Source organism: Micromys minutus (genome assembly GCF_963924665.1).
Source record: "Micromys minutus genome assembly, chromosome: 9".
Taxonomy (NCBI): Eukaryota; Metazoa; Chordata; class Mammalia; order Rodentia; family Muridae; genus Micromys; species Micromys minutus.
Genome location: NC_137978.1, coordinates 62,434,128 through 62,455,533, shown reverse-complemented (window position 1 = coordinate 62,455,533; position 21,406 = coordinate 62,434,128). Strand labels below are relative to the sequence as shown.

The 21,406-nt window shown below is 42.4% G+C and overlaps 1 protein-coding gene across 4 annotated transcripts in view; it reads right to left on the bottom strand.

Moving 5' to 3' along the window:
• RERE (arginine-glutamic acid dipeptide repeats) overlaps positions 1-21,406 on the bottom strand; it is a 312,095-nt gene that overhangs the window by 182,513 nt on the left and 108,176 nt on the right. For all 4 annotated transcript variants that reach the window (XM_080921404.1, XM_080921406.1, XM_080921407.1 and 1 more), the window contains exon 2: positions 9,579-10,047. In XM_080921404.1, coding sequence (XP_080777530.1) covers positions 9,579-9,903 — 325 coding nt within the window. In that variant the 5' untranslated portion in view covers positions 9,904-10,047. The remainder of the gene's footprint in view (positions 1-9,578; positions 10,048-21,406) is intronic.

The window sequence follows — 21,406 nt, the reverse complement described above, 5'->3', positions numbered from 1 at the left end:
GAGAAAAGGCTGTTGAGTGTTCATTCTCTAAGACTGTTGAGCCTATGGGCATAGTTTTTCTTTCACTGTATAATCTTCCTGTGTATTAATTAGAATGGATGTTAGTGTTCCATTTGCTAGTTCAGCTTTCTTTTCTCACTAGTTTTGTTTATCTTCTGAAGGTGTTTTGTGAGAGAACTAGATTAGGATAGCACGTAGATTCTTGGATCTGTCACAGTAATTGGCTGAATCCCTTGGAAACCTGGGACTTCCAGGGTAAACGTGAGTCCATTTGGAAGGAGTTCTTTGCACAGGTATGAGAATGTTGGCTGTCAGTGCTCTGGATTTCATAATATTAGCTGAATTTTAAGCGCAATTGTTATATGTGGCAAGGAATTTGGAATGTTGATATTGCAGCTACTTAGTCATCTTCGTAAAGACGTTTGCAAAGGGATCCAGATATCCACATGGGCAGACTGGTAAATGGTCAGTTAAAGTTGGATGTTTTGACTCTGTAAAAAATTATATTCAGTGTAGGGCTAATGAACAACTATGGAAGCTCTACCACATACAACCTATACTATGCTCACTAGATTGAGCATACTTTCAATTGTGAAATAATGATTTAAAGAGTAGGTTTTAAATACACATGTAATGATAATATATACTAATTTAATACACTTGGTAAAGTGACTTCAGGAGTTTACTAATTTTCATGTGTTTAAACTTTCACCAGAAGAGCTAAGTAATTAATTTATTTCCACTGGTTTTATGACAGTATCCACTACAAAAAAAATTAATTTCTTAAAAGCCCACCATAAATTTTGTACTAAAATGCAAAGTAAGTAGAAATAGTCATTTATATTTTTCTTTAATGTTTCTAGCATTTAAGACATTTAGATATCTCTAAGGCAAAACTTATGCACAAAAGCATTTACTGTGGAATATTTAAATGCTTCAAAAAATCATTCTTGACAATGTGCTGTTTAAAAAAACCTCAACAAAATAAATATACCACTCCAGTTTTAAATTCATAGACAATATTTTAATTTTGTAAAGACTGATTTTCTCAGCTGGCAATGCTGTTGGGATAAATAGCAGGCAGTATCTGGAAAGACGACAAACACATGGGCCAATACCAAGTTCAAGCCCATCTCTGTCGAGGGCAGAGCCAAATTCTTGCATTTCAACTTAAGTTACATTATCCAATTCAAATACCACCATGCCACTCCAAATCAAACTGTCTCCTCTGAAGAAGAGCTTTTACAAAACAGACAGTGTGTGACAGAGTAAACAAGTCTTCCAACAATTTCCTCTGCCACCACAATGCATGGCATCAATGTAATTATAATAAAGAGAACATTTCACAATTTACTGAGCCAGCAAAACCTGAACCTCCAGAAAGTAGGAGTTCAAACTCATGTTCACTAAGCAAAGAGGCAGAGGGTGTCACATAACTGCAGAGATTACAGTCCAATTAGACTCCAGGTAAACACAGATCTCCTTCTGCTATGATTGGGGTGCCATCCATCACACACTAGTGACTGATGTGACTAGCCAGCAGAGGAAGGAACTCAGTCCTCTCAGTGTTTTCTCCACACTACGTACCTCTAGGTTCCTAGGACAACAGAAAGAGTCTCCCAAAGGTTGTCAACTCACTGCCACAAAAAAGACCCACAGGTAGGTACAGCGCTAACGCCCCTGACACCACTACAGTTTATAGCACACAGACAACCTGCTCTCTCATTCAGTTGTTGGATTCTGGGTGCTGAGGCACACATAAACAAGTGCTAGATGTGCTCCAGAGATCTTCTTTCCTGAAGCTCAGGAACTGATTTTCCTTTTCTTGATCAGTACTTTTTTACAGCCTTTGGTTTTATGGTGCTGGGATCATTCCATTTAGCACCACAGCTAAAAGAACTGCAAGATCTACTTTCAACAGAATCTAAGAAAACATTAACTAGAAGATGGGGCCATAAAACATGAGCCAACTATGGAGTATAGGTCCACTTGGACCTGTTCCCTGCTCTTATGAAGCTCACAGCAAAGGATAGGTTTGGTTCAGGTTTTTTCATGATATATGCATATATGTTCCTTGACTTGTGAAAATTGTATCAACTCCAAACTTTAACACCTATAAAAAGGTTTTCATTGGCATCCAGCCAAGCTCCCTTATCAAACATTATTTATTACCACTCTCATGACAAGGGACAGAGATGACAGCTACCTCAGATCCTTGCTGGCCCCTGAAAGACAAGCTTACCTTTCTGATGACGCTCACTAGGAAGAAGAGAAGCAGCTCCACAAGTCATGTCACTCAAACCACCCAAGACAGACTACAGAGTCAAAACATCCAACTTTAACTGACCATTTACCAGTCTGCCCATGTGGATATCTGGATCCCTTTGCAAACGTCTTTACGAAGATGACTAAGTAGCTGCAATATCAACATTCCAAATTCCTTGCCACATATAACAATTGCGCTTAAAATTCAGCTAATATTATGAAATCCAGAGCACTGACAGCCAACATTCTCATACCTGTGCAAAGAACTCCTTCCAAATGGACTCACGTTTACCCTGGAAGTCCCAGGTTTCCAAGGGATTCAGCCAATTACTGTGACAGATCCAAGAATCTACGTGCTATCCTAATCTAGTTCTCTCACAAAACACCTTCAGAAGATAAACAAAACTAGTGAGAAAAGAAAGCTGAACTAGCAAATGGAACACTAACATCCATTCTAATTAATACACAGGAAGATTATACAGTGAAAGAAAAACTATGCCCATAGGCTCAACAGTCTTAGAGAATGAACACTCAACAGCCTTTTCTCCACACAAATAACCTCAAAGACACATCCCAAAGGGTTCGTCCACCATCAGTTGCCCCGTGCCCATATTAACAGCCAACTCCTAACAGCTTTGACAATGCTCCCCAAAGGAGGCCCGGCCTCTGTTGGCGCTAACCTGGGGAATACTGGACATTTTCTTCATACCTGAAATACACCATGCAATGGTGCTCCCTCCCTGCCAGGGCTCAAAACCACCAGGTACTAGTAGCCTAAATATCTTGGAAGTTTGCCTCCTTTTAACAACATCTGCTACCCACAACTGTTATATTATCTCTGTCTTTAGAAAATTTCAGTTTCTCTTGGTACCCCAAACCACCCTCATGTGGGGAGGTGGCTACTGCAAGTGAGAGAACTCAAATATTCTGCCCAGTTTTAGGGACTGAATCCTACAAGTGCTAAACTGTCAATCTTTAGAAATCTATCATTCATTTTTGAAGACAGGCAGTGAGTGAAGTGGCTGAGTAAAGCAGCTGGGTACCAGGCACAGAACATCAGAAATGGCTAGAATACAACTTTAGGGAAAAAGAAGAGCAAAAAAACTATTTTTCTTTTCTAAGAAATCAACCTATTTCCTTTTTTTTTTTTTTTTTTTTAAAGTAAGGTGTGTTTCTCCTTGTTTTGTGTTGCTAGGAATCTAACCAAAGTCTCTCGAATGCTAGGCATGAACTCTAACATGGATGCAGGGACAGCTGTGGGAGTTGGTCTTTGCCCTCCACTAGGAGGTTTCCAGGTACTAAACTTAAGTTGTCAAACTTGGTCTCAAGCATCTTTACCTGCTCAGCCACCTGTCTCTGCTCTCTAAAACTGGACAATGGAGGTGTCCTTCCAACTAGTTAGTTATCCCATGGACATATGTCTTAGTCAGGGTTTCTATTCCTGCACAAACATCATGACCAGGAAGCAACTTGGGAAGGAAGAGGTTTATTCAGTTTACACTTCCCTATCGCTGTTCATCACCAAAGGAAGTCAGGACTAGAACCCAAGCAGGTCAGGAAGCAGGAGCTGATGCAGAGGCCATGGAGGGATATCACTTACTGGCTTGCTTCCCCTGGCTTGCTCAGTCTGATTTCTTATAGAACCCAAGACTACCAGCCCAGGGATGGCAGCACCCTCACAACTCCACTCTTACCCACATTCAAGCTCACTGGTCTCTGCAATCTATCAACTTTTGTGCATCCAAATTATGCCCAAGCAACCAATCAGAACTTAACTCATTGGTGCTTTTAAACGATTACTGTATTATAGTCTACTTCAAAATCCCAAGCCAGGAAACTGACTCATCAATTAAGAACACTTGATGCTCTTACAGTGGCCCCAAGTTTTGTTCTCAGTGTCCCTAAGGCCATTCACAACTATCTGTAGCTCCAGTTTCAGGTGATCTGACACCCTCTTATGACCTCTAAGGGCAGTACACACATATGTTACATGTACATCTATGTAGGCAAAACACCCATACCCAGAAAATTAAAAATAAATCTTTAAAAAAAAAGTTTCAAGCCAGGAAACATCTTCTTGTTCTCTTAAAACATAAAATATAAATCCAGCTCTGTGGTTTTCCCTCTTAAAAAAATGGTGACATGTATGAGAAAATTCCAGAATTCAAGAAATAGAGACAGGAGACAAATCCAAGGTGAGTCTAGGTGAGCCTAGGTAACATGGGGTGGGGGACTCCTAGCACCCTTTTTGCTTTGCTGAACTCCCACGCAACTACACATAATGGCAAAGATGGGTGCACTGTTTTGGCTCTCAAGAACAACTCATCGTCTATTATACATTAATCGAAGAACAGCTGCCAAACACTGGCCCAGATTAAGTGATTCTCACAAAACGTAACATAAATTTTAATCACCTGAGAATGTTGTCAAATAAAATACTGATTCTGATTCAGTCTGTCAGTACTGGAACCTGAGAGTCTGCATTTCTGACCAGTACTGTAGCAAAAGCAGCTGAGACAATGATCTTTCCTTTATGAAATCAAAGACATGGCCAGTCTCAAATTTTCTAGCATTTTCTCCTTATAATTTCAGTAACTTTGGAATTTCAGTTTTTCTCATCTATCATCGTAGGTAAAAGTCATTTTTATATATGATCAAGAATGTTCTTTTACATACACAGAGTTTGAGTGACTTCCTAATGTACACTGAAAGACAATCCCTCCTTTGGGATCAAAAAATTCTGGAAAACCAGAAGAAATAAAAATTAATCAATATGATCTACAATCAGAAGTCCACTGTGAGGTGATGATCAGGGCCAGTAGGATGGCCATACAGGCAAAGTTCCTGCAGTACAAGTTGAGGTATCTGGGACCCACGGTGGGAAAGAACCGTTTCCCAAAAGTTGTCCTCCAATCTGTCCACATATAAGCCATGACATACATATAAGCCTCCTCCAATACTAACAATAACAACACACTTCAAAAAACACCCCGACAATTTTCCCCAACAGCTCTAAAACACAGCTACAAGATGAAATAGCTGCCCAGCCTGGATCACTCAAACACGGTCTTCCTAGGCACAGAGCTCTTCCTGTTTACCCACAGTACCTCAGAAGGTGGGGTTAGGAACATGGTGGCTGTAGATGTAATGTGTTTAGATGCTGTGGGGCAGGTTATATTCAATGTCTGATGTCCTGATAAAAGGGAGGGATTTGGACATATGCCAAAACATGCAGACAAGAATGGCCAAGGGAAGACTAGATTTATGCTGCCACAGTGCAAGTTGGGATTGAGGCTTAGAAGTTTCTCTCTAGTTCCTTCAGGGGAACATGGCCCTGCCAGTTTACCAATCTTAGGGTTTTAGCCTCAATGTACCTGGTGTCCTGATAAAAGGGAGAGATTTGGCAGACAGTGCTGTTGTTTAACCCACTTGGCCTGCAGTGTTTTGCTACTAAAAGCATAGAAAACTACCACTGCTTTATTATGCTTCCTCAATAGAAATAAGATCCCAAAAATCGAGGTGGTGCACACTTGCAATCCCAGGAGCGGTCTTGGGTGTGGAAGTTACACTGAAGTACTAAATCTATACAGGAAAGGATGAATGTGATAAACTTCAGAGAATGGACAAACTTACATAAGCACCACCAACAAAACAAAAGCATCCTCAGAACCCTGCGGCTCTCTCAAGCTAATTCACGGACCATAGCCCATACCCTACCTCTCTCCTGACTTCAGAAATTACTGGGGCCTCTTTTGAAATGTCACATAAAAGGAATCATCACGCTATTAAACTTTTGGATTCATTCAACTCCCTAAAGTTGTTATTTAAAAAAAAAAAAAAAAGAACTATGCATGTTCTCGTTTTAATTCAAATGGACACCCAGGCTTCAAAATTTTGCCTCATTTGGATTATTCTCAGTTTAATTCCATGCACATAAAAAGAAGCTATCACATCTCAATTTTAAAATAAAAGTAAAAATTTTAGAACACACACACACACACACACACACACAGAAAGAGAGGGAGGGGGGGGAATGACAACATCTGTTAAGGAAATGTGGCAAGCCTGGGAATGAAAAGACAATGCTACGGAGGTGATGACGCAGTGTCCTCCTGGACAGACGTTAGCAGTGGAGCTAACAAGAACGCATTGAGCTCCTAAGGGCAAGGCTCAGTAGGCAAAACAAAAAAATAAACAACACACAAAAAAAAAAGCCTTTTTGTTAAGGACAATTAAAAACTTACATCTTAACAAATTCCAACTGATACCAATTTGCTTCTAATAACCTGAATAGAGAACTGGCCTCCTGGGGTAAGAAACACAACAGCCTCTCAAAGAACAACTGCAGGGACCGTTTGTCTGGTTGGTTGGCTGGCTGGCTTGCTTTTTGGGGACAGGTTCTACATAGTTCTGGCTAGCCCCAACTCACAGAGACTTACCTGCCTCTGCCTGAGTATTAAAGTTAAATTCATGTATCATGACCTCCCAGCCAAGGGCTTCTTCTTATACTTTAGGAGTACTTAAATTCAAAATTTCCACATATTACAGCCAATTTGAAGATCTACCAATAAGAACTCTTTTAACATTCTCTAAAAGCACTAACTGTCTGAGAGTCAACTAAGAAGCCATCATCATCCCTATATTTTCAGTGCTTGGCAAGTGAAGGCAGGAAGATCAAAAACCATCCTCGGCTTCACAGAAATGATTAAAGCCAGCCTGAACTACATGAGACTGTCTTCAGAAAGAAAAGAGAAAAAGACTGATGTGCACAATAACACATGCCTAAGGCCCAACTGCTCAAGAGACTGAGGCAGAAGTCACAAGTTCAAGCCTTGCCGAGGGACTCAGTGGCCCTAATTTGAAACTATAATTTCTAGAAAAAGAGCACAGGCTGTGTCTCCATGGTAGAGTATAAGACCCCAAGTCCCCACTACAAAGGCAACAGAGAACAGAGACAGTGACAGCGAGGAAGAAAAGGCAGGAGCAGGGGTGGAGGACAAGATATGAAAGTCCATACAGGAATCTGGTCACAGAAACCTACTCTTGACTTTTCAGTTGACAGGAACCTGAAGAGTGGGCAGTATTTAGCAAACCTCCATTTAGAAATTATTTGGGAAAGTCATTTATCTTGAAATCTAAGCTTCCCTGACCACTCAACGGCAATCACTTGACAAAAGGTCAAATGCTCATGGTGCCCAGCAGAGCTCAGATCACAGCGACTCCCAACAGTTCAGTACTCTAGCCAGCTCTTTTTATCAGCTGGCTCTGCATCTGTGACTGCAACCACAGATCCAACCAGAAACAGCACTTAGGAAGCAGAAGCAGGAAGATCTCTGAGTTCAAGGCTAACCTGGTCTGAAGTTATAGAATAGCCAGGACAAACTACACTGAGAAACCCTTGGTGGGAGGAGGTAAGGGGGAAAGGAAGGAAGGAAGGAAGATGAGAGGATGGGAAGGATGGAGGAAGAGAGGGAGGGAGGGATAGGGGAAGGGAGGGAGGGAGGGATAGGGGAAGAGAGGGAGGGAGGGATAGGGGAAGAGAGGGAGAGAGAGGGGGAGGAAAGGGGGAGGAAACCATAGAGAAAAGGAACTATCTGTGCTGTCAGACAAACAGCATGTGCATTATCCTAAGAGTCTTGAGCGATCTATGACGGCAGTAGATGAGGTAGTACACATCGGTCAGATACAATGCTATACATCTTATACAACAGACTGGAGGACGGGGCTGGAGAGATGGCTCAGCAGTTAAGAAAACTGACTGTTCTTCCAGAGAAGTCCTGAGTTCAAATCCCAGCAACCACATGGTGGCTCACTGCCATCTGTAATGAAATTCAACACCCTCTTCTGGTGTGACTGAATATACAGTGTACTCATATACATAAAATAAATAAATCTTAAAAAAAGAAAAAAAAAAGGAGGCTGGAGGGCTGGGACAGATCAGCAGTCAAACCTTGCTTAGCGTGTTTGATCCTCAGCACTCTACAAAAAAGTGACTTGAGCATCCACACACGTGCGCACTTGGGGAAAGGGAATCAACTTTGTAAGAGCCAGCTGTTTTGTAATGGAGCCCTTAACCATCTCCTCCCACATTTCTTTGAGACTAACAAGGAGAGCTTCATGACAAGCTGTAAAGGGGGCACTGTTTCCCAAACATGGTTCCTCAAAGAAGTTGGTTTCCTTCTTGAGACAGCAGCAAAAACTGTCATGTCTTCCTGTAGGACCTCTCAGAGTTAACTACTTATGCATCTCTCACGAGGGGACAGTCTGAGCAGTATACCCCATAAGCACTTACTGGAATGTCCCCAGTGACACAAATGAAAGTTCCATCTTATACATGATGAGCAGAGCTGCAATGATTCCAACGATCCATCCCATGTTACGTATCAGAGAAGGGAACCAATACAGCTTCCCTCTGAAGTGTAACCCATTCTAAACCCTTTCTCGTGATTACAACAGAACCGGCACCCAGAGTTGTGATGCTCACCTACACTCTGATTTCAGGAGAGGACGAAAGATCACAGGTCTCCCCACAGGGCTGGGTGACCGAGCATTTTCCAGGTCAGCCCATGCTTATCAGATGCTGCATCTTAAACCAAAACCTAACCAAAAGCAAAGCAACAAGAAGAAGAAAAAAAACAAAACAAAACAAAACCCCCTTTGTTAAATGGTCTGAAAGACTGGCAGCTGAGATGTCCTGGAGGCCCACTGCTGAGTCTGAATCAAAGAGAAGCAGTCACAGCACTGGAACCTCATGGGACGAATGCTCCCGGCAGAGTTTCAAGTCCCCCTCAGACACCCTATCATCGACAATTTCATGTCACACACCTTTCTTCTCAACTGTCAACCAAGAGAATTATAGTTGTAAACAGTTTGTCTAATGCTGATTATTTTCTGAAAAAGATCAAAAACAAACTCCTACATGACTCCCCCAAAACAGAACTTTCTACAAACAAATTCAGAAGCTGAGTTCTTGTCAGTGAAATGGCTATGCTAGGTTAACAGCATCCTTTAACCCCACTGTTGGGAAAACTTCAGACTGGGTGAGACCCCGGTGTGTTGATTAGACTTCCTATGAACTTCCTGCGTGGCTTAGTATAGAATGGCCACATTCACTAGCTGAAAAGAAGACTGAACGCACGAAGCTTGGTCGCTGCCACACGCTGCTCTGGTAAAGGTCCACTGACTTGATTTTGCTGCCTCACCTACTGTCTGCTCTTCTAAACTGTCTTAAGAGCTACAGGAAGTGTCCTGCCTGTAAGGGAGAGACCACATCTGTCACACAGCCCTGTGCAGACACCATGTGCTGCTCTTACCTCCCGGCCTGTAGACAACATCGTCCTCAGTGATGTACGACGTTATCTCGCCCGTGTCTGTCCTTTCATAGCGGGACTTTTTTTTTGGAGGCTTCTTTCTGCTCTTCTTGGAGGACTCCTCCGTGGTGGCGCTGTTGTTGTCATTGTCTTCGTCCTCGCTGTGATCGCTCTCAGCGTAGTTCTTGGCTCCTCCCTCCAATGTGCAGCTCCGGCGAGGCCTGGCATTCTCGCTCTCTCTTGCTTTGTCTCTTTTATCTCTCTCCCGGTCCCGGTCCCGGTCCCGGTCCTTCTCTTTGTCTTTGTCTTTATCTTTGTCAGCTGTCATGATTCTCCACGTGCCTTCTTCTGTCCTCTCACGGCTAGGCCTCCGTGAAAGGTAGACAGTGAGCCTGGGCTTCAGTCTTCTGAATTTCTCACTCAATTCCAGGGAAAATCCAACCACTCCAACAACCCCAACGTTTCAAAAATGCTGAGAGAGAAAGAGAGAGAGAAAAGAGAAGGTGTCAAGCTGGCTTTTCTTTGATTCTTTAATGTTTCTTCTTATTTCCTTCCTAAAATAACATTCTGCTTTTTAAAAACTCAGAGCTGGAGAGAATGCCCAGTGGTTAGGAGCACTTGCTGCTTTGCCAGAGGTTGCTAGTTCCAAGCATCTACAAAGCAGCTTACTCTGTAAACTGTAAGACTGCCTGTAACCCCAGTTCCAGTGGAGCCAATGCTCCCTCTGGTCTCCAAAGCTACTGAATGCATGAGCTGTGTATACAAGATGAAGGAAAATACTGATACGTCTAAAATAAACACGTACGTCTTTATTCATTTATTTATGCGTATATTTTATGTGTATAAGTGTACCTGCATGAGTTCATGTACACCACTTGCATGAAGGACCCACAGAAATCAGAAGAGGATACTGAGTCCCCTGGAACTGCAGCTATAGGCAGTTGTGAGCCACCATTAAATCTTTTCGTTTTTGGTTTTTTTAAACTACTACTCTTGCTTCCAATACAACAATATCTCAGATGCCACAATGGAAAAGCCAAACCAGTGATATACAATGTCACACAGTCCCGAGTCTTACCACCTCACAGTGTGAAGTTTGCTGCCTAACTTAAAAATAAGAACTGCTGGATGGTGAGTGTACATTAGATTTCCTATACACTCACTGGGTTGGCCTTTTAAAGGAAAAAGGGAAGCATGTGCCGCCGCCGCCCTGCCCCCCCCCCCCCCCCGTGAGTAATTGTAGAAAATAGAAAATTAACTTCAACCCTGTAAATTTAAAAGGAAGGAGCCTATAGTATAAATTGGGGGAGGGGACAATTTGCACAGCTATGGGAAATGTGAGAGTGGGTGAGCTGCCTCTGAAGACTGCCTAAATCTCTAAATTTCCAGAGCTCCATTCAAGATTAAAGAAGAGGAAAAGGCTTTATTATGACTGTTGTAACAAAACTAACATCAACCTCCAGTTCTAAGCACTATTACGTGGTTTTCACACTTTTTTACATTCCCACCATTAATAGCCTCCTGGAGGAAGTTCTCCAAAACTCACCACAAACCTTAAGATGAGCGTCTACAGTAGAATAAATCTTAAACTCCAACTCAGCATAATTCCTAAAACTTTTCTACTGAGGAAAAGAGGTCTTTACAGGTCAGTTTTAGAAATCCTAATAATCATTAATTTCCCACAATCATCTGTCATCTTCCCCAAAATCTCATTTCATTTGAGAAACAATTGTTACTAAATATTGTCTAGGTGCCAGGTGCTTGGGACTAAAAATACCAGAAAAGCTCAGATCCCTGCCCTCCACCCTCAGCTGCAACAAAAGGAGGCAAGTGATCAGACTAAGAGCCATCTGCTTCCTGTGCTTCTAGGGCCAGATAGGAAACAGCAAATGCAAACAAACAAAAGATTGGTCCTGTTTACTTAGCCAACAACAGATAAAGCAGTTTGCAATTATATGCTTCAGATGCAGAGGGAATTTTCTCCAATTATGCCAAAAGCATAAAAATTATCACACTCTCTCCAAAGCCCATAGATCAAATCTGATACACCAGAAAAGCCTTCTCTAACATCACATCAAAAATCCTCAGGAATTAATTCAGGAAAATGAAAATGTTAACCATCTCCAAGAAGTGACTGAGCAATAGCCTGGTCTAGCAACAGCACTAAACGCAGAAAGCTTAAAGTATGTAGCACAAGCCTGATTACTTCTTTCCACATAGAAAGCATTTTCTGACAGAAGTTCAATTTTAAGCCTATTTCAAAACAGGGAAAAAACCATTCTAGTGCTCCTAAAAATTTTGCAAAGAGGAATCATCTGCTATGCCCAAGGCTCTATGGGCCGATAGTATTACCAGGTGAAAATATATAAAGAGACCTGTGGCCTATGTTCTTCACCAAGCGAGCCAATCATACAAGAAAAGGAGCCTAAAAACACCAGTTGTTCTTCTAGACGACCAGAAGTGGATTACCAGCACTCATGTGGAAGCTAATCCACACACCCAAGGGAATCCAGGGCCCTCTTCTAGCCTCTGGGAGCACTGCAAACATGTAGTGCAGGAACACAAAAATGCAGGCAAAACACCCATACATACAAAATAATAAAATAAAGCAAAAATGAAATAAAAAAAGGAAAAAGTCTATCAGCTAAAAACAGCAGTCAAAGCGTTCCTCTGATGGTGATACCATACCAAGTCCTGCTTGACATCCACCGGTAAGATCTTGGTTTGAGTTCTGCCATGCAAGACAGAAAGCCTTACAGTTTAAGACAGTGTTTCCCTGATTAGTGCAGTGACTGTCCCAGGGCCGGTAAAGGAGATGTGTGGGTGGTTAAGAGTGCTCACCGCCTGAGAAGGTCAGAGGTGCCAGCACCTACATCAAGTGGCTTACAACCACCCACACCCTCCGCTCCAGGGATACGATGCCTTCTTCTGGCCTCTTGGGCAACTGAAATAACAGGTGTATAGGACCACCCCCACGTGCAAAAATATACAACTTAAAATAAAAAGATATCATTTAAAAATACTAACTGGGGCCATTCTTCCAGGGGACATGGGTTCAACCCTTAGCACCCATAAGGTAGCACACAACCCTATGTCATCTGACAATCTCTTCTGCCTCCACAGGGAATGAGGTACAGAAGTGGTGTACAGATCAATCTGCTAGCAAAACACCCATATCTTTTTTTGTTTACCTAAACATAACTTCCCTAAAAACACTGAATTAAAAAAGAAATGTTACTTCAATACTCACAGAGGAAAAAGATAAATCCAAACCTTACCACTCACTATAAAATTATATGCTCTATTTACAAAAGAAAACAGGTGCCTTTGCAAAAGTTTTTTTTAAAAAAATAGAGAAAATGTCCACACACATAAAAAATTCTGTGTGCACACACACAGAGCACAAATATATTTATTTCTATATTATTAATGTATAGATACACACAGCAATTACTTATACAATAAACTGTGAGAAAGCTACAATCAATCCAATGACTAGGTGTGTTTGCCTCTCAAATAGTTCAGCCGGGGTAATAAGTAATGTTCCTTTACATGTAACACAGATATCATGATTGTACATACATTAATGTGTGACATCTAAAATAGGAACCCTGAGAGGAATCAGATGGCACCCAAGAGATGGCACCTGGCTAGGAATGTCGTCAGAGTAGAAGACACACCGGGGCTTCACAAAGCTACCCTCACTGGATTCTTCAACAGCTCAGTAAACTGTATCAGATCAGTCGTCCTACCCACGTTATACACAATGAAGCAGACATCACTTCCACAAGGCCACACTGCCAACAAGTACAAACGCAGGATCTGAAACAGCTGCAGCTGGGCAGAGTCCTGCCGGCACTGCCAAGCCTCTCTGGCACTGCCAGGCCTTGCAGTTCCCACAGGAGCCCATTTTTCCCACATGGCTCTAGGTTGTGAATTCACACCACCTCTCCCTCCAAAAATAAATAATTGAAATGTTTAAAGCAGTTTTTGTCTCCAGCAGGAACGCCACAAACACAACGTGTGCTAATCAACTGCTCAAGTGAAGCAGGCAACAGTAGATCCTGCACCAAAAGCAAAATCTAATGCAGAGCACATCTCAGGATCACAAGTGCAATCAGCTTGTTGAACACATGTCTAACGTGAGTCCTTTGCTCCTCCCACTCTGGAGGCTGGGAAACAGCAAACACAAGCATCTCTCCCCTGGTAGGAGTTATGTTCCAGGAAGTGGAAGACCACAAATATGCTTGCATCCAACCATCTCAAATAGGGAAGCCAATGAGGACCAGGAGGGCTGCAAATGGAAGACTTTCTATCTGGGATGACCTCCTGAGACACTTCAATGATACAGTGTGGGTACAACCTCAGGGCCCGGAAGATAGACTATGAGGAAAGGGCACGTGCACACAATCAGCCTGTCTAGACACCGTCAATATCCAAGAGGCCAAGGCAACTGAAGGGACTAGAGACTAAAAGAGGCTGGAAATAAGTTCAAAGAGTTTGGGGAAGGGGCACAGAGGGCTGGACCTGGCAGATATTAGAGAACCTGGAAGCCTAGTAAAAGTGTTGACTGTCACTCAAGGACATTAACTGATCTAGCTGACATTCCAATAAGGATGTGAGTAGTAAAGAAACAATGATCACATTGCCCATAGACAAAGAGAGAGCTTAGCAGTCATGACACTGATCACACTGGCCACAGTGGAAGAGAGAGAGCTCAGCAGTCAAGAGTGCTCGCTGCTCTTCCAAAGAACCAGAGCTAAGTTCCCAGCACCCACATCCCATGTCTCACAACTTCTGGAACTCCAGCTTCTAAGTGATCTAAAACCCTCTTCTGAGTGGAAGGGCCTACAAATATAGTAATGAAATATTTCTTTTATAAGGTTGATAAAAGCAGGACATCAAATGTCCTCCTCCATCGTGAGTACAGACCTGAGTGCATGTACATGTATACAGACACACACATGCACTCATGCATACTCATATAAACATGTGTGCACACGCACAAACACACCTACCTTTCCAGGGCAATGAGGGTTATGCATTTGGGAAAAAAATTATCTCACAGAGCAAATGGCATAGGTTCTTGTCAGACCTGACAGCTACAGTGTTTTAAAAAGAAAAGTATCTACTCTGGCGTAAGGCTTGCTTTTGCAGAAGAGTGTGATGACTAGATAGGACTGAATGGAAAAATACAATAGGGGGGGGGATCCCTTAAAATATGAAAAACTTTAAAAAAGAATAAAATTAATTAAAAGATTAAGTAAAGAGTCAAAAATATTTTTTCTTGAATCATGTAAAATCCACTTTTCCAAGAAAACTTGCCTTTTCTGAGGTTTCAGTCCCTGAGTTTTAACCATCTCAGTTTCTCAGGCCAGACTCCAAAGGACCCCAAATGCACTCAGTGAAACCTAATAAACTGTTTCTCATTCAGCCACAATAAAAATATCTGCATTTTTTAATATGTTCAACTACACAACAGACATTCTGAACTTCTGTGGTTCACTGCTCCCCCCCCCCCCACTATTCTCTTGGAAATTACAAAAACAGGATTCCAGGTGGCCTTTAAATTTTCCATCCAATGCAACCAATCAGTGTACGTTTCACAGACCACCACAGGACGATGTAACAGAGATGCAAATCATGCATCATACAACTGTGTGTTTTTTATAATTTGTTTTAAAATATGTGTATGCATCTCTGCACTGGTATGTGCACTTGTCTAAAGACAAAATCCATTTGCACTGTTCCCTTTCAAAGGTTCCATGCATGGCTTTTCTGGTGGGTTCTTCAGGTTCACCCCTTCAGACCCCACCACCATTTGAAGAACGAATAGCATCATGCTGACCCCACTTCAATCCTTCCATATCTCCCCAGTGTACAGCACACTCTACAAAACTGGTCTTTTCCTGACCTCATCCTACACTTCTCCCGACATACACACTGGACCTAACTTTGCCTCCTCTGTGCAGGCTCTTCCTTCTGTTGCCCTGCTCCTCTCCTGCCTTTGGCTTCTAGCCCAATAGAAACTTCTTCAAAATGTAATGTCCTGTCCAAAATTCTGAGATTTAATTTCTTCATGGCATTTTACAAGCTGGAATTTTATGTTTATTTCATGCCTTTACTAACTTTGTCTTCACCTCCAAGCTGAATGTTCTTGAGGTACCAACCCTGATTCACTCCTGACACATAAAGACCAAGGATAAATAATTATTTCTTCCTTCTCACCCTCTTACATAAGCAAGATCTATAAAGAGACCAGTACAAGATTTACATGGGAATAACTGAAGCAGTACCTGAACTGGCTGATAAGCCATAAAACACCATCATAAGAAGCAATGAGAATGGCATTTTAGGTGAAAGGAATTTAATAATGCAAAGGGTACCCAATTAAATAGATGTCCTTGATGGCAACCGTGGCAGGGGAAGCACACGGCACACTGAAGCACTCCCTCACTGAGCAGTCACTGTGTACTAGGCATCCTCCATGTTTTAGTTTACCTCATAGTCTCTGTACCAAGAGTAACAATGTTAGTTTATTATTCAAACCAACATACATCTGAGAGTAAAGAGACATAAATAGCAATCATGCAGGAAAAATATGTGTAAAGCAAACCATAACAGCTATAGCCTTATCTAATTCAATAGGTGTTAATGTTGTAGAAATGCCACAACAGCAAGAGCAGGCACAGAACTAAGCAAGCTGACTAAAATCACACAGGTAATGTTTCTTACACCAGGTTTACAATCCACCCTACAACATACTTGTGGTGCTGAGATTATACACAGGGTCAAGTCCCCAACCACCAGAGCCCAACTCCCCTGACTCCCACTCCTCTTCTTCCCTACCTTGGGTTTTCCCCCCTCAAGATGGGGTCTCCCTCCATAGACCAGGCTGGCCTTGAACAGAGATCCACCTGACTCTGCATCCCAAGTGCTGGGGTTAAAGGTGCACACCACCAAGCCTGGCCAGAGTTCATCTCTTAACCCAAGCTATCCTGCCTTAGATTATGTGCCCCCAAATTCCAGGTTAGCCCATGTAGTGATCAAAGAAAACTGGTTGCTGTTGCAGACTATTAAAATCAAAAAAGCATTGGAAACAGGCAACGTTCTCTGGCACTAAGAATTATTTTCCATCATAAACTGTTGAGTGTCACACCAAGCCTGATGATGGCTTCTTATGCTCTAAATCCTAGCATTTGGGAGGCAGAGGTAAGCAGATCTCTGTAGGTTTGTCTACATAGCTGAGTTTCAGGCTAGCCCTGATGATGAGAGGAGATAAAGGACTGGAGAGATGGTTTAGCAGTTAAAAGTGTGTACTGTTCTTATAGAGAACCTGAGTTTGGTCATAACACTGACTTCAGGCTGCTTACTTCAGCTGAGTAACAGCTCCAGGCTATCTGATGCCTCTGTGGGTACCTGCAAGGCGTTCGCGCTCTCTCTCTCTCTCTCTCTCTCTCTCTCTCTCTCTCTCTCTCTCTCTCTCCCTCTCTCTCTCCCTCTCCCTCTCCCTCTCTCTCCTTTACATAATTAAGTATATAGGCATAATAAAAATACACATTAGAAACTGTTTAGCATTCTCATTTAAGAACTAAGGGAGCTGGGTGTGGCGGCAGATGGCTTTAATCCCTGCTCTTAGGATGCAGCAGACAGGCAAATCTCTCCTCTCAGAGATTGAGGCCAGCCAGTCTACACAACAAATTCCAGAACAGCAAGGGCTAAAGACCTGTCTCAAAAATCCTTAGTGTCAAAAAGGCAGCTGCAGCCCCACAAGCACCAGGACGCCACAGGTGAGCTACTACAGCTGCAAAACTAGATTTCAGAGGAAATCAGTTTTCTTTTCCTGTTCTTTCATACAAACAAGCCTGAGAAAATGGCTTAGACGCCAGAAAAAGAAATGTCACCTGTATTCATGGTGTGAGAAATCAGGCAGTCTCATAAACAGCAACCTGCTGTGGAGAAGACCTCAACACATGTGAGAAGTCACTGGTGAAGCTGCAAAGTGACACTGAGACACAGGCTCAGCAGGTGAGAAGGAAAACTTTCTCATCTGAAACTGATGTGACTGTAAGTAGCTTTTCTGTGGTCTAAGGTTTGTCATCTAACCAAACCTAACCATCCAAGTGAGGCAACAATTCTCTGCCTGTGTGGTCAGTAACTAGGAACACCATCAATCCCACTGGGAGTTTGCACAGAGTCTCAGAATCCAGGGTCTACTGAAGGTCCCAGTGTCAATGCCAGGAACAAAGGGGTCAAAGGCAGAGAGCAGCCTTTGTAGCAGGAAGCCTTGGCGAAAGCTTTTGCTTTCTTACACAGGAAGCCAAGACACTGAATGGCACTTTCTAAACAGGCTTCAGGAGGAGAACTGCAAGAACTAAGACTGATGGAGTATTAAATGGGACACCTTAGCTTAGCTCCCTCCCTATGGATAAAAGCACAAAACCTCAGCATACAATTAACAGCTCTACTAAAAATTTAAAACTATGTATTTTACGGGCCAGAAAGATGGTTCCACGGTTAAAAGCACTCTTCCAGAGAACCCAGGGTTAATTTCCAAAATTCACATGACAGGCAGCTCCTAACTTTCTGTAACTCCAGTCTATGGGGATCAGTTGCTCTCTTCTGGCTTCCTTGAGCACAATACACACAACATACATGGTACACAGACATACATGCAGACAAAACACTCATTCACATAAATTAAAATGGAGACAAAGGAACGATTTTATCATCATAAACTGAAGCAGAAATATTCAAGAATGAGATGTCCTACTATATTTCCAATAAAAAATTTAAAACTTTGAAAGTTTTGTGTGTATGCACATGTATGTGTACATATGTATGTCTGTGTGTATATATACACATGTTCCATGTCGGCACCATGTCTTCTTTAGTTGCTCTCTACCTTATTTTTGAGACAGGCTCTCTTGATGAACCTGGAGCTCACTGACTTGGCAAGACCAAAGCAGTAAATTTTTAAATCCACCTGCGTGTGTCCAGATCTAGGGCTATGGACAGATGCTGCACTGCCACACCTGGCTTCTTACAAGAATGCGGAGGCTTATGCAGCCAGCACTGTATTTCTCCAGCCCCATCTCCAACCTTCAAATGGGAAGCCTCCTGTCATCACATGCAGAACTGTGTAGCCTTTTACATTGCCTATAGCTGTTTATTCTATCCAGCCCAGGAAGAAAAATTCACAGTTCAATCTAAACAAAAGTTTTTCTACAGCGGTACTTTCAACAACTGGAGTTAGATATTTCTTTGTGTGGGGGTGTGCTGTGTATAACTGGATGTTTAGTAGTAGTCATGGTCTCTACCCAAGTAGGTTCTGCTAGCACAACCCCAAGTTCTAATCAGCATTATTACAAAAAAGAAAAGAAAAATCTCTCCAGATATTGCCAAATAATCTCTGGGAAATAATTTTTTTCCACAATTGAGAACTTAAATACCAGTGTTGTTTTATTCAAAATTATGCTTGACTAATGTGGAACCCACAGACCTAACACCATTACTTTTGTCCTGCTAGCGGTGGAGGAAGGGCAACATTACATTACAAACACTAATGTGTCATGTTCTTTGTTCTCTAAAATAAACTGCCTGAAACAGTAATTATACAGAAGGCTCAAGCTGAATTAGAAAAACAAAAGCAAGTATCCCAAGAATCTGAAGGTTATTAGGAGCAAGCACTTCTTTGGTGACCCATTCTGCTTCTGGGGCCAGGAAGGGCTTTTGTTGCTGCACAACTCAAGAGAAAATGAGAAGCCAAGGAAAAGAGAAGCCAAATGCTTATGAGCCAAGTCCTTGGTCTAAATGCAGGAAAGAATTCTCAAGTCCTGTTTCCATATCACAACTGCAGTGAGAAAACTAAGAAGGGAAAAGAAAAACATAAGGACAAAGCCTTGGGTCACAGAAATGGCTCAGTTGATAAAATGCTTGCCCTGCGAGCAACAGGAACCAAGTTGAGTTCCCCAAAAAGGAGAAAAAAGAGGAAGTTATTGAATGTTAGGTTTGCATGCCTCACAGATAAGACAAAGGACTGGAGAAAAGGTCAGGAAGCTCTGGCTTACATGTAAACCTAGCTAGCAGCCGTCCCTCAGCACAGAAGTGGGACCAACAGTATTAAAGTAAACTATCAGGAATAACAAGTCAGAGCAAAAAATACACTGGGGCTAGATCAGCGGATCCAGCCTCACTTACAAAGCCCCCACTGCATAAACCAAGTGTGGTTGCACAGCACTTGGGAGGTGGAGGCAGGAAGATCAAAAGGGTGTGGGGAGGGGGGAGGACTGAAACAAATAGGGTATTATGGGCAGGCTAGTAAGTTTGTGAAGGGGGCTGGGGAGCCATGACACCTGCAATGGCAGGGTGATGGGAAGTCTGTATCCGGATGTCATTGGAAACCCTGACATGGAAACAATACACCGTCTATTCACAGAGAAACTCTCATACTTAACAAGTACCTATGAACAAATTCCAGATTAATGCTGTTACCAAATGTTACATTTAATAAAATTCAGGCAGCTCCAGTCCTGGCTGGTTCCCACTGGAGTAAGATATATCAGATAGAAACATTCCCCCCTGCCGTTTCTCAGGGAAATACAACAACAGCTGCCCAAATGAAAACTTTTGCCAAGTTAGAAAAATTAAAGTGGAAAAACTGCTTGAATGATTCTCATAGTGCACAATAAAAAGTGTTAAAAGACTGCAAAAAACACCTTTCTTATATTTTGGGAACCTGAGTGAAATGTTAAGAGTTACTTAATGTGGTAAACACATAAGTAAGTGAAAAACAAAACTGTGGGCTGGGAAGACAGCCCAGTCAGTAGAGCAGCAGCCTTGTAGCATCCACCCCACTGGGATGCTAGCATACCTGGCAATCCTAGGGCTGGGAACGCAGAAATAAGAGGATCTCTGAGATTCTCTGGCCAACTAACCTAGCCTGCTGGGTCAATCCCAGATGGTGATAGACGGTCTCAAACAAACAAAATTGCCCAGGGCAATTTGACTGTTAAAAGCACTTGCCACAAAAAAAAATCTGATGACCTGAATTTGAACCCCACCCACATGGTAGGAGAGACTCAAGTGAAAGTTGTTCTCTGAGCTCTACCAATATGCTGTGACAGGCTCACCCATCCACAGGGTTCACACAGGCACTGTCCCCACAGGCATGCACTATAGATGTGCACACAATACAAGGGAGAAGACTGGGCAGCACTGTCAAATGTGCTCAATACCCACACAAGTACAATGTCAACCAAAGAAAAGAAAGTGAGAGATTTGAGCAGTGATGTAAACACTGGTGTCCAAGCTGAAGCTAAAAGGGTTAAGTGAAATGCAGCAACGCTGATATGATCTGAAAACAGTCCTTAAATGTCTGATGTGAAGTTTTAATTAATTTTTTAAAACTCTATGTGCAAATTATTTAACAGTATTAGTTATTTACTAAACAGGAATAGTAAAGTGTGTGGGTTTATGGCTTGGGGCGCAGCTCAGATGGTAAAGTGCTTGTATAATGTCCTTGAAGTCCTGGGTTGGCTCCCAGCACTGTATAAACCAAGCATGGTGACAACCAGCACCTGAGGAGTGTGGAGAGACCCTGGGGAAGGATACACAGGACCTGGCTGGGTGGAGAGGCTGAATGTCTACATGTCAATTTTAACAGAGTAAAGTGGTTAATGAGGAAACACGCCTCATGAGTAGACCTACTGCGGACTGCACTACCCTTTGCTTCTCTACAAGTACGAAAGGAAACTGCACAAATAAGCCCAGGACAGACAGCCTAAGAACAACAGCTAAGGTTTCAACTGACTGCCTGCTGTCGACAGAAT